This window comes from Callithrix jacchus, chromosome 15 (assembly GCF_049354715.1).
Source record: "Callithrix jacchus isolate 240 chromosome 15, calJac240_pri, whole genome shotgun sequence".
In the NCBI taxonomy this organism is placed as follows: Eukaryota; Metazoa; Chordata; class Mammalia; order Primates; family Cebidae; genus Callithrix; species Callithrix jacchus.
The window spans coordinates 69,645,867-69,659,353 of NC_133516.1; the positions used below are offsets into that span (position 1 = coordinate 69,645,867).

General features: G+C 43.1%; 1 protein-coding gene across 6 annotated transcripts in view; it reads left to right on the forward strand.

The window, feature by feature from the left end:
- Positions 1 to 3,277: 3,277 nt before the first annotated feature.
- Positions 3,278 to 13,487, forward strand: part of TSEN2 (tRNA splicing endonuclease subunit 2) — a 42,844-nt gene continuing 32,634 nt past the window's right edge. For 2 of the 6 annotated variants that reach the window (XM_002758681.7, XM_008982166.5), the window contains exons 1-4: positions 3,278 to 3,338; positions 6,827 to 7,032; positions 9,510 to 9,591; positions 12,799 to 12,835. In XM_002758681.7, the coding sequence (XP_002758727.2) occupies positions 6,844 to 7,032; positions 9,510 to 9,591; positions 12,799 to 12,835 (308 nt within the window). In that variant the 5' untranslated portion in view covers positions 3,278 to 3,338; positions 6,827 to 6,843. Of the gene's footprint in view, positions 3,676 to 6,733; positions 7,033 to 9,509; positions 9,592 to 12,798; positions 12,836 to 13,487 lie in introns of all 6 variants that reach the window. The other 4 variants (XM_008982165.5, XM_078351683.1, XM_078351682.1 and 1 more) reach the window with 3 other exon arrangements.

Below are 13,487 nucleotides of genomic sequence, written 5' to 3' on the forward strand. Positions count from 1 at the left end.
GTTTGTGCCATGTTTTTCATATTTTTGTGCTTTTTTATTGGTGATTTAACTGTTTAAAAGGCCCCAAGTGGAGTGCTGAAGTTCTGTCTGGTGTTCCCCAGCCAAGAAATGTGCCTTATTGGAGAAAACAGGTGTGTCAGATAAATGTGCCTTATTGGAGGAAACAGGTGTGCCTTTAGGTAGGAGTTATAGTGCTGTTGGCTGCGAGTTCAGTGTTGATGAATCAACAAATTATATAAGGTGTCTTTAAACAGAAACACATAAAATGAGTTTATGTATTGATCAGTTGATGAAAATGTTGTGAGCAGACTCACGGACACCTAACCTTGTAATTTCTCCTGGAAACAGTAGTTCAGTATTTACTAATTCAGTGTTTGTAGCAACTTTATAGAACAGAATTACCTCAGATAATGAGAACTACACAGTTGACACATGCCTGTGTGTGTGTATATACATATATATATAAATGCAGATGCATTGTAATAAAATTAAGTCCTTATCTATTAGAGATACTACTGAAATATCATGAGGTTATATAATGTCTAAGATTGTTGTAAAATACTCCAGCAAGGAGATAAAAGTGTTTATATGGAGAATGCAAAAGAAATGAGATACCAAAAGTTGAAGGTTGTGGAAGCAATTATTTATATATTTTTTTTATTTTTAGTTTTTGGGACAAAGTTTTGCTCTTGTTGCCCAGGCTGGAGTGCAATGGCGTGATCTTAGCTCCTTGCAACCTCTGCCTCCCACAAGCGATTCTCCTGCCTCAGTGTCCCGAGTAGCTGGGATTATAAGCATGTGCCACCACACTCGGCTAATTATGCATTTTTAGTAGAAATGGGGTTTCTCCATGTTGGTCAGGAAAATTCCTGACCTCAGGTGATCTGCCGGCCTCAGTCTTCCAAAGTGCTGGGATTACAGATGTGAGCCACCACACCTGGCTGGAGGTGATGATTTATTGGACAATTTTCTCTACTTTTATGTTGTATGTTTGAAAAATATCAAAGGGTTTAAAATGCACTTGAGGAGAAAATCTTGGGGAAGAATTTCTTTTTTTTAAATTTCCTTAATTTTTTTCTTTTTTAATTTTAAAAAACATTTGGGGGCAGATGGCTTTCTTATTCAGTAGCTTTTACTCCGGACCTTCTGTTGAGGACAGATGTGTCATCTGAGATCCCATTATCAGTAAACCCCAAATCCTTCCACAAGCTGGGATGGGATTTAGGAGACCTGGCTCTAGTCTCAGCCATACCTCAGACCTGCTCGGTTATCTCTGACAACTCACAGTGCCACTGGACCTGTTTTCTTATCAGTTAAATAAGGAAGTTTAATTGGACAACCTCTGAATCCCTTTCATTGTTAAAGCCCTCTAATTTTAAAACCAGTATTTCTTAAATTGGCATGTTCTGATCCAGTATTACAACCTCTCTCCAGCTGTCTCTCCCCTTGCCCAATCCATCCTGATACCATATCCTGTGACTCTTGCCCATTTTCTCCCTTTTCTTGCAACATTCTTACCACGAAGCTCTTTGATTTTGGTTTATCTAAAGCCTGAACTCCCTAGCCTAGCAGTTAAGGTCCTTGCAGACAGAGCACCCACTGAATGCTGTGACATGATCTCACTCTACCAAGAGCAAGCCCACAGTGCAGTTTAAAAAGGGCCAGGCTGGGTGGTGGCTTACGCCTGGAATCCCAACACTTTGGGAGGCTGAGGCAAGATGATCACCTGAGGTCAGGAGTTTGAGACCAGCCTGGCCAACATGGTGAAACCCCGTCTCCACTAAAAATATAAAAATCAGCCAGGCATGGTGGTGGGTGCCTGTAATCCCAGCTACTCAGGAGACTGAGGCAGGAGAATCACTTGAACCTGGGAGGCAGAGGTTGCAGTGAGCTGAGATCACACCACTGCACTTCAGCCTGGGCTACAGAGCGAGACTCCATCTCAAAAAAAAAAAAAAAAAACAATCCCAGCTACTTGGGAGGCTGAGGCAAGAGAATCACTTGAACCTGAGAGGTAGAGGTTGCAGCGAGCCAAAATCATGCCACTGCACTCCAGCCTGGGTGACAGAGCGAGACTCCATCTCAAAAAAATTAAAAAATAAATAAATAAAAATACAAAGGAATCCTAGAATATGTAGCCTCTGATACATGGTTTTTTTTTCCCCAACATAGTGTTTTTGAGATTCACCCATGTTGTGTCTCAAAAAAATTAAAAATCAAAAGGGCCAGAAAAACAGGGACAACATATGCCATACCAGACTACTGCAGAACACAGAGGCAAATCACCCAAGAAGGTCTGGGGAGGCAAGAAGTCTCCTGGAAGAGGTGATAGCTGAGCTGAGACTTAAAGGCTGACCAGGAATTACTGCAGCTGACAGGGGAGGGAACATAGAGGCAACAGCATGCATGAAGAAATGGAGGCAAGAACATTGGCAAAGGGCCAAAAGTCATCATCCATCATCATATCTAGCACCATGAATTTCTCCAGCAGTATTTGCCACTCTTCCTTGCCACCCTCCTTTGCCTCCTGCCAAGTCTGTGCGGTGGAACTCCTGTGATTCATATTTGCGAAGGTATATATTGGACTCCCCACAGGCCTCCTTTAAAATAACCAGGTCAGGAGAAACTTAAAACTTCCCACTGCACTCTAGTTTTGCTCGTCTCCCATAATCCTGATGGCCCATTTTCCAGTAAACTCAAGCTCAGAAGTGCTGTCAGACATTCAAGATCACACGGCCAGTGAGGGAGGGGAAGATGGGGATGCAAAGCAGGTGGACCTGTCGTCCCTTAACTCCAGAGGTAGTCTGAGCACACAGTCGGCCACGTGTCTGCCAGAGGGAGCGTCCTCACAAGTTCCCCACATGCTGCAGCGTATACAAGTGCGCTGCTGTGACCCTCTTTCTACACTGAGAAAGCTGAGATCAGTTTCCTCGGGACCGTTTAATAAAGTCCTGCCGGTTGCCTCAAACATCCCATCCCTCCAACGGCGTAAGACTTTAGGTCTTTCCCACCTCCCACGTGACTATGTGACATTTGACGGGTAACTACATGTCAGCTGTAAAATGAGTCTTGCGGGATCGTTCTGGCGTCCGTACAGTCCCGCAGAGAGCAGCAAAGAGCACACGCACCCTTCGCACACTCGTCCCCCGCAGAATCAGAGGGTGCGCACACAATCACCCGCAACCAGGCTGTGCGCAGGCGCACTCCGCTAAGTCCCGACGGGTGCTTTGTGGCTGCGCACTCGGCTGGCTTTGCGGCCGCACTGCTTGACGGCAGCGGTATCCGCCCCAAAAGGCCGGCGTTGCCAGGGTAACGGTGAGCGCATGGGGCCAAGAAAGGTAAGGTCCCTGGGCGAGGAACGTGCGGTCCTAGCTGAATTTGGGGTTTCGCTGCGAAAGGAAATCTAGCTCTTCCAAAAGCTTTGCAGCGCGAGAGCGGAAAGGGCCCAGGGACTGTGCTGGGGTCGCACAGCCGGCCGGGACGGAGAGCCAGGCTTCCTAGCACGCCCGGTCACTGACTCCGCGCCTTCCTTGTGTGCCTGCAGCCCTTGGTTCTTCTTGGAAACGCCGACGCCTTGTCCGGGGCTGGTGGGCTGGGGCGCCAAGATGCTGCTGACAGTGCCCAAGAGGAGCCTCAGTCTCTGGTGGAGTTGGGTCGCGGGTAGGGGGAGCCAGGGTAAGAAGCAAAGGGGTAAGTTAAGACAGGGGGTTAGGAATTCGTGCGCCCCATAACGCTTTTTGGCGTGTGCGCAGTTTATTTGTATTAATAGTTGCAGCTGTCGTCTGGTAAGCACTTTACACGTGGCAGGCCCCGAACGAGATGCTTTCCGCAAAATTATGCATTTAATCCTCACAACAACTTTCAAAGGCTTATTATCTGTTTATATGGCTTATTCTCGGGTTCCAACTTGAAAGCTCCCCGGAGGCAGGATTGTTTGCTTTGTCCCTTTCATCCTTGCCTTCCTCAGCCGAGGAGGTGCGCAGCTGGAGCTTCAAACGTGTTTTGGTTGGGAGAAGGTGAGATTTGCTGGGTGGGTGGTTTTTAAACCCGGTTTGTTTGGCACCTAGTCCAGGAAATTTGGAAAATTAAATGGAGCCACCTCCCCCTTTTTGTTTGTGCTTCTAATAGACATTTACCAGCACCTAAGAGGTGTTAGCTTGCGTGCTTAAGGGAAGAATAAAAAACAGGCGTTGCTTTTTAACAGAAAGTAAGAATACTTCATGCAGCTCCGGGGTCAGGTGTGCGTAGGTTGGGGAAAGGAGAAATAACAATTCCTCGGGTGCGCTCAGATCTGAGTCACTTTCCCCATCTATACAATGGAAATAAAAATAGTCTTGGCTGGGCGCGGTGGCTCACGCCTATAATCCCAGCACTTTGGGAGGCCGAGGCGGGTGGATCACGATGTCAAGAGATCGAGACCATCCTGGTCAACAAGGTGAAACCCCGTCTCTACTAGAAATACAAAAAATTAGCTGGGCATGGTGGTGCGCGCCTGTAGTCCCAGCTACTCGGGAGGCTGAGGCAGGAGAATTGCTTGAACCCAGGAGGCGGAGGTTGCAGTGAGCCAAGAATCGTGCCATTGCACTCCAGTCTGAGTAACAACAGCGAAACTCCGTCTTAAAAAAAAAAAAAAGTCTTTACCTCAGGGGGCTATTGGGATTAAGTGAATTTGAATAGACCATGCTTTCATCAGTGGTTGGCTACATGCTAAAATCACCTGGGTTCACCCGGGTAATTCTGATGTAATTGATTGCAGGTCAGGCCTGGGCAAGAGGAATTAAGGGTAGCTAAGCTTGAGGACCACTCTGTGATGTACCACTCCGTGGTTTAATTTTCTTAATCTACTTTTTTCAGTCATCATTCTCTACTTAAGAACCTATGTGTCACTCCAATTCCAAACCAGCCTTTGCATCCCAAACCTCTTGACGACTTACCCAGTATTTCCTGTACATTTTTGTGCACCTCAGGCACCGCTCTTCTTGTCTGTGGAATGCAGATGGTACAGTCAGCTCTCCCTATCAGGTTCCGAATCTGTGGATTCAACCAGTCTTGCATTAAAAATATTTGGAAAAATAAATTTTGAAAACATACACAAATAAGTTATTTACCTAGCATTTACATTGTATTAGGTATTACAAGTAATCTAGAGATGACTTAGGAGGATGGGTATATGTTATATGCAAATACTACAACATTTTATTCAAGGGACTCGAGCTGTGGATTTTGGTAGAAGGTAAGTCCTGGAACCAATCCTGTGGATACCAAGGGATGACTATAGTACCCACGTGCAGCACATGGCACAGTTAGTGCCTGGCATCTTGTACCTACCTGTGACAGTTTCCTCCTCTTATTTTACTCACATCCAACCTCTTAACAACATGCTGTTTTCCTGTCATGGCACTAAAGAACCGATTTTTAAATGTCCATTGCAGACATGGGGAATGCAGTCTTTTTAGTTAGTACTAAGGGAGCAGCAGATGCAAGTCCCCCATCTGATCCCAGGAACGCTGCTCCTTGAGTGGAATGTCTTGTACCATTTACATTTTTTCCCTTGTAAATGGTTAAGTTTTCCTAGTTAAGTGCATCTCTGTATCTGTGTCACACAATATGCTCACATTTACTTCCCTCCTTTAGACATTACTGGATCGCGCCTGTTCCGTTAGCGCCAACCTGCTTACTGTGTTTCCATGTATGTTACATACTTGTTTTGTCTTCTTGGGTCTTACGTATAGCCACAGAGGGTTAGGTACTGGCTTTGGCTTCCTTTTCTGCCTCATAGTGCTGAGTGCACAGTGGGTAGTTCCATTATTGCTGAGTAACCCTCTACCGTCTGACTTTGAGAAAATAGTCATCAGACAAAAGTAGACAGACCCTGCCTGTGCTTTTGGCAGAACCCAGGGAGAGGGTGTGGGCTTGGTAGTTCAGCAGACCTGCGTCATTTGATGCCACCACATTTGGGGTCCTTTTACAAAACTCTCTAGCCTGAATCTTTTTCCTATTTCTAAAATGGTGTTGCTACTGCCCACCCTGTAATACTAATTATAGCTGATACATACATAGTAATCACAGTGTGTCAGGTACTGTTCTATAAAATAGTCTGTTCTTATCTTGACTTTTGCAGATGAGGAAACTAAAGCACAGAGAGAGTCAGTGCCTTTTGCCCAAAAATCACACTGCTAGGAAGTGGTCAAGTTGATTCCAGTGCTGGTAGTCTGGCTTTAGAGTACCTGCTTGAAGCCTGTAGCATTTGATGGTATATAATAGATCCTTAAATGATAACTGCTGCTGTCATTGTTATTATTTATTAATATACTTCAAAAATTGGGAGCTGATTGACCCAGTGTTTAGTATGTGTTTTAAGATCCTCTTGGAAAATGAAGTGCTTGTGAGATTTAATTTGTTGAGGACAGGATTTCAGTTTTGTCTTTGTATCCCCAGCACCAGTGATTATTAGGAATTCCTGGTAGTGAATGTCTGTTGGGTAGGTGAAATAGAAGCAATCCTGGTAGACAGAAATCCAGTTGTGCTTGCTCTCAGGAGACCTAACCTTGCAGCTTCGGGCATGTCACTAGGTCTCAGTGTTGTCAGGTAGAGTAGAAAGATTACCACTCATTTCCTGGGGTTATTATGGGGTTTAACTGCAATATTCTAGGTCAGTGTGATTTGCATTGCTCACGCAAACTGTTACTACTTTTAGTTTATTGCTTTATAAATATTTGATTTCTTCCCACAGACCACAAAGTTTTCTGAGCCTAAGTACAGATGTACTCATATTTTGGATCAAGGTATTGATTGTTTCTTTCTCTTTGTTGTCTACTCTTTAAAGAATGCCTCCTCTGAAAAATGGCAGAAGCAGTTTTCCATGCCCCAAAGAGGAAAAGAAGAGTATATGAGACTTATGAGTCTCCCTTGCCAGTCCCTTTTGGTCAGGACCATGGTCCTCAGAAAGAATTCAAGATATTCCATGCTGAAATGATTAACAATAATGTGATTGTGAGGAATGCAGAGGACATTGAGCAGCTCTATGGGAACGTAAGTGCGGGCGGCCTCGGTAGGGTTACTTTCAGAGAACCCTGAGCAAGCAGTCCTTTTCTTCTCCCCATCCCAGCCATCCCCCCACACCAACCATGAACAATGTGTTTTCTTTCCTCGTGATTTGGTCCAGTTGTAGGAAGAGTACAATTTGAATTGGTGCCCAAAAGCTATATATTAGGGTAATAGAATGACAGATGGAGCACCCCTGCCCACATACCTTTATTTCAGTCATGAAGTAGGGTCAATGGATTGACTTTTTTTTGTCTGTCAGTTGTAAAACCAATGCATGTTTTAAAAAAGAAATTTACAGAAATGTATGGGTAAAAGTGAAAATTCCCCACTCACTCCCATTCCATTCCCAGAGGTAGCCACAGTGTGGCATAGTGTCCCTGCTCAGGCACTGATCAGATGGGGCTCTGGCATGGAGCTCCTTATCTGCTGCCTTCTGGTGGGGGACGTCTTCTCAGATGTGGACAGGTTCTAGTTTTTATTGTTTTCTGGCATTGATCAGGTTGAATGAAGAATGGTAGTTCTTTAAAAAAAGATTTTCCATAGTCTGTTCATTACTGCGGGCATTTTTAAAAAGCAGCTTTATTGAGTTATAATTTGCAACTATAAAGTTATCCCATTGTAAGTGTACAATTCAGTGATTGTCATAAATTTATGGAGTTGCACAACTCTCACCACAGTCCAGTTTTAGAACATTCCCATCACCACAAACTTCCCTTGTGCCCATGACACTTAATCCCTGCTCTCATTGCCAGCCCAAGGCAGCCACAGATCAGTGTCTTCTCTCCATAAATGTGTCGTCTCTAGATGTTTTTTAGAAGAGTGGGTGGCACTGAACATGGTGAGGTAGGAGTCTGAGTAGGCCAAGGGCACCTCCTCAGGGAGGCCTTCATTCACAGTATGTAACGTTAAGCAAGAGGCTTTATAAAGTGCTGAATGTGTGATTTATTCTTGGTTTTTTTGTTGGTGGTGGTGGGGTTGTTCTTAGTTGTTTTTTGAGACCGGGTCTTACCCTGTCACCCAGGCTAGATTGCAGTGGTGTGATCTCACTACAACCTCTGCCTCCCAGGTTCAAGTGATTCTTCCACCTCAGCCTCTCGAGTAGCTGGGACTGCAGGTGCGTGACACCATGCCTGGCTAATTTTTGTATTTTTTGGTGGAGACAGGGTTTCACCTTGTTGACCAGGCTTGTCCTGAACTCCTGACCTCAAGTGGTCTGCCCACCTCAGCCTCCCAAAGTGCTGGAATTATAGGCGTGAGCCACTGTGCCTGACCTATTTATTCTGATCGTTAATCTAGATAGAGAAAGGGATATTTGTTTTATTATTATTTAAATTTTCTGTGTGTTTAAATATTTTATAATAAAAAGGGGGAAAATATATGTTGTTTTGGGAATCAGCAAGAATGAGAGGAATACTTCAGTTCTGGAGTACAAAAGAATCCAAGGGGTTTTTTTGCATCTGGTGGGCATGGCTCCTGCTTTCAGGAACACTGTGCTCCTGAACCACAAGTGGAGAAGAAACTCTGCCTCTGCCTGCCCTCAGCTTAACAAACCTAGACTGAAAGCATTAGTTATGGGATAATTGAGGTGTGCTAAAAACTTACTAGTACTCTACAAATGATTAGAAAGGTATTATGCTAAGAACATCATTAGTCATCATTAGATAATCAGAGGGAAAATGTAAAGACCTGAAAAGTGGGGTGAACCTCTTGTTAACTCAGATGGGTATAGTTGGCTCTCCATATCATGGGTTCCACTTCCATAGATTCACCCAACCTTGGATTGAAAATATTTGGGGAGAGGCCGGGTGCGGTGGCTCAAGCCTGTAATCCCAGCACTTTGGGAGGCCAAGGCGGGAGGATCACAAGGTCAAGAGATCGAGACCATCCAGGCCAACATGGTGAAACCCCGTCTCTACTGAAAATAAAAAAAAAAATTAACTGGGCATGGTGGCATGTGCCTATAGTCCTAGCTACCCGGGAGGCTGAGGCAGGAGAATTGCTTGAACCCGGGAGGCAGAGGTTGCAGTGAGCCGAGATTGCGCCATTGCACTCCAGCCTGGTGCCTGGTAACAGAGCAAGACTCTGTCTCCAAAAAAAAAAAAAAAAAAAAGGAAAATATTTGGGGAGAAAAATTGCATCTGTACGAAATGTGGATTTTTATTTTCTTGTCATTATATTTTATTAAACAATATAGTATAACAACTATTTACCTAGCATTTGCATTGCATTAGGTATAAGCAGCCTAGAGATGATTTAAAGTACATGGGAGGACCTACATAGGCTATATATAAGTACTGCACCATTTTATATCAGGGACTCAACCTTCTGCAGATTTTGGGATCCACCAGAGGTTCTGGAACCAGTCCCCCCTTGTGGCTACTGAGGAATTACTGTATATTCTACCCAAGCTAAAAAACTGGTAACTAAATATAAGCTAACTTTGCTTTCTCTCTTCCTGGAAGGGTTATTTTGGAAAAGGTATTCTTTCAAGAAGCCGTCCAAGCTTCACAATTTCAGATCCTAAAGTGGATGCTCAATGGAAAGGTAAAGTTGTTGCATCATTCAGTTCTTTTGACAAATTATCATTTTCCTTCATGTTTGATCTTATGCCTCAGGTTATGTAGTAAAATTCTAGAGAAGTAACATATACACTGGCAATTTTACTACCAAAGTTAGCAACTAGAATAATTCTAATCAAAGCAAAACAGTTATGATTGGGTGAAAATGTGTTTAATTTATAAAATTATCAAGTGTTAATTGGGCTTTTTTGTTAAGTGTTTGCCTAGCAGAGTACTATGGCTGTGGCAGGTGCTGGTAGTTAAGTACCTGCTCACCTGTGGCACTGTGCAAGTTTTTAAAGTTTTATTTCCAGAATTAGAATTTATAATAGCCATGATATATATGTTAAAACATACTAATGTATGTAGTTCTTCCTTGCTAATTCTCTTTGATTTACAAATCTTTTAACTTAGTGTATTTCTCTAAGGAATTCTTATGGTAGTTACTTAAGAACCAACCACCAGCATGTTAAAACCTAATTAGGATTTTTTAAATGTATATAGAAAATACACAGATTAAAACTGCACTGAGATACCATTTCAACAATCAGGCAAAAATCCAAAAGTCTGGCAATATACTGCATTGGCGAGGACTTTAGAAACAGACCTTCTCCTCAAGCCTGTAATCCCAGCACTTTGGGAGGCCGAAGCGGGTGGATCACGAGGTCAAGAGATCGAGACCATCCTGGTCAACATGGTGAAACCCCGTCTCTACTAAAAATACAAAAAATTAGCTGGGCATGGTGGCGCGTGCCTGTAATCCCAGCTACTCGGGAGACTGAGGCAGGAGAATTGCCTGAACCCAGGAGGCAGAGGTTGCAGTGAGCCGAGATCGCACCATTGCACTCCAGCCTGGGTAACAAGAGCGAAACTCTGTCTCAAAAAAAAAAAAAAGAAACAGACCTTCTCTTGCATTGCTGGTGGTGTGCATGTGGTACAGCCCTTATGGAGGTGAATTTAGCAATGTCTAGCAAAATCATGTATGCATTTACTTTGTTTTCTTTTCCCCCATTCCTCTCTCCCCTCAGTCCTTGGTAACCTTTATATGTTTTCTGTCTATGAATTTACTCTTTACAGATATTTCCTGTATATAAATACAGTTATACAATATCTGCCCTTTTGTGTCTGTTGCTTTCAGTTAGCATGTTTTCAAGGTTCATTCCTGCCATATAGCATATATCAGAATTTCATTCTGTTTTATAGGGGAATAATATTCCATTGTATGGACATAGTTCCTTTAGTTCATCTGCTGATGGATATTTAGGATTTTTCTGCATTTTGGCTCTTCTGAATTATACTGGTGTGAACATTGGCATATATGTATCTGAGTCTATTTTTAGCTGTTTTGGATATATACCCAGGAATGGAATTACTGGGTCATATGGTAATTGTCTGTGTCACATTATAAGAAATAACCAAACTGTTTTCCACATTGGCTGCATAATTTTACATTCCCACTAGCAATGCACCAAAGGTTCCAATTTCTCCATATCCTTGCCAACACTTATTTTAAAAAATAATAGGTACTGTAGCTCATGCCTCTAATCCCTGAGCCCGGTGGATCACAAAGTCAGGAGTTCGAGACCAGCCTGGCCAACGTAGTGAAACCCCATCTCTACTAAAAATACAAAAAAAATTAACTGGGCGTTGTGGTGGTCGCCTGTAATCCCAGCTACTCGGGAGGCTGAGGCAAGGAGAATTGCTTGAACCTGGGAGGCAGAGGTGGCAGGAGCTGAGGTCGCGCCACTGCACTTGAGCCTGGGCAACTATGTGAGACTCCCTCTCAAAAAACTATATAATAATCATAATAGTCATCCTAATGAGTATAAAATGGTAAAAAATTTTCATTTTAATTAAGTCCAATTTATCTATTTTTTTCTACTATTGCCTGTGCTGTTGGTGTCTATTTAAGAAACCATTGCCAAGTACAAATCATGCAGATTTTCCCAGTGTTTTCTTTTAAGAGATTTATAGTTTGAACTCTTAAGTTTAGGTCTTTGGTCCATTTTGAGTTAATTTTTGTATACTGTGTAAAGTAAGGGTCCAACTTCGTTGTTTTGCCTGTGGATATCCAGGTGTCCCAATATATGCATTTACTTCATCTAGCAATCCCACTTCTAGGAATTTATCTTAACAATACACTGACAAAATATGAAAAGAAATAGCACAGGGCTATTCATGCAACACTGTTATATCCAAAGACTGGGAACAACCTATATGTTCATCAGGAGAGGACCAGAGGGATAAACCACATTTATATGATTAATCCATATAATGAAGGACTGCAAAGCTGAGACAGGAATGGGGGATCACTAGGATATGCTGGTAGGCGAAGACGGCACAACGTAAAGGAAAGTACATGCTGTGCTGTGGTTTATCTAAAAAGATGGAAATATAAAATACATACTTTATTTTTTGAGACAGAGTCTCACTTATTCTGTCATTGAGGCTGGAGTACAATGGTACAATCTGCAATTTCAGCTCACTGCATCCTCTGCTTCCTAGGTTCAAGTGATTCTCCTACCTCAGCCTCCTGAGTGAGTAGCTAGGATTACAGGCGTGTACCACCACACCTGGCTAATTTTTGTATTTTTAATAGAGACAGGGTTTCGCCATGTTGACGAGGCTGGTCTTGAACTCCTGATGTCAAGTGATCTGCCCACCTTGGCCTCCCAAAGTCCTGGGATTACAGGCATGAGCCACTACACCTAACCAATTTTTTTAAATGGAAGGGTAACCCATAATTTTTTAAAATCCCAGTAAGAAGGGATGAAACAGGATGAAGAGAGTGGAAAGACTTTATAGATTTGCTTTGAAACCATATAAATATATTACATAATTATAAAGCAAGTTTGGCCAGGTGTGGTGGCTCACACCTGTAATCCCAGCACTTTGGGAGGCCAAGGCGGGTGGATCACCTGAGGTCAGGAGTTCAACCAATATGGCAAAACCCTGTCTCTACTAAAAATACAAAAATTAGCCAGGTATGGTGGAGGGTACCTGTTATCCCAGCTACTCGGGAGGCTGAGGCATAGAAAGGCATGTTTTTGCCATTGTTGACTGGACAGTATTGTATTAACTTTCTAGGTGTGTGATTTTGTGAATCTTAAAATTCTCAGTCTTTCCTAGATTTGTAGTGTTTGTTCCCCTTATGGGAAATTTGCCTGAAACTAATACAACTTCTTTGTTCCAGATATGAAGACAAACATGCCTATCATCACATCAAAGAAGTAAGTCATAATGAACTTTGGCTTCTGTAAAAGTTACGGTTTAAGTCAGATGTTTTTAGGTAGCCTTGTCCCATGGAGCTGTCCGCTCCACACCTTTTTTTCTTTTTTTTTTTTTTGTAGTAGATGTATCCTTGAAAGTTATGTCTGAATTTAATGTGGATCAAATCATTTTTGAAATGCCTTACATGAGTTTGTTTGTTTAAATACTATTTTGCCAGTTGAATTCTTTCCAAATTATGAATAACTATCCTGTAAAAGCTATGTTATTAAGTCCTCATATGCTTGGGCCTAGATTTTGAGCCAGCCTTCTGCCCGCTGGGCACAGATGGTCCTGTCCCACTTCCTCAAGCTACGCTGTAGGGTCAGAGAAAGAGGCTTTGACAGAGGCCTTTCCTCATTTACTCTTAGACATTCCCAGAACGTTTCTCTCTAACTCCCCAAACACACACACGTGGCCTGGCTGATTCCTGCATGTCCTTAATCCTGCTCATGCATGACCTCTCCTGGGTTTCTCTCCCTACCACCATCCCCTCCTCTGGCCCCCACGGTCCACTTTGGCGTACAGCACTCTCCTCATCTGTCATACATGGGTTCAGACTGTCAGAGACTGTTGGTTCTTGGAAAGCAGGGACCAGGCCCTTCTCCTCTCTCC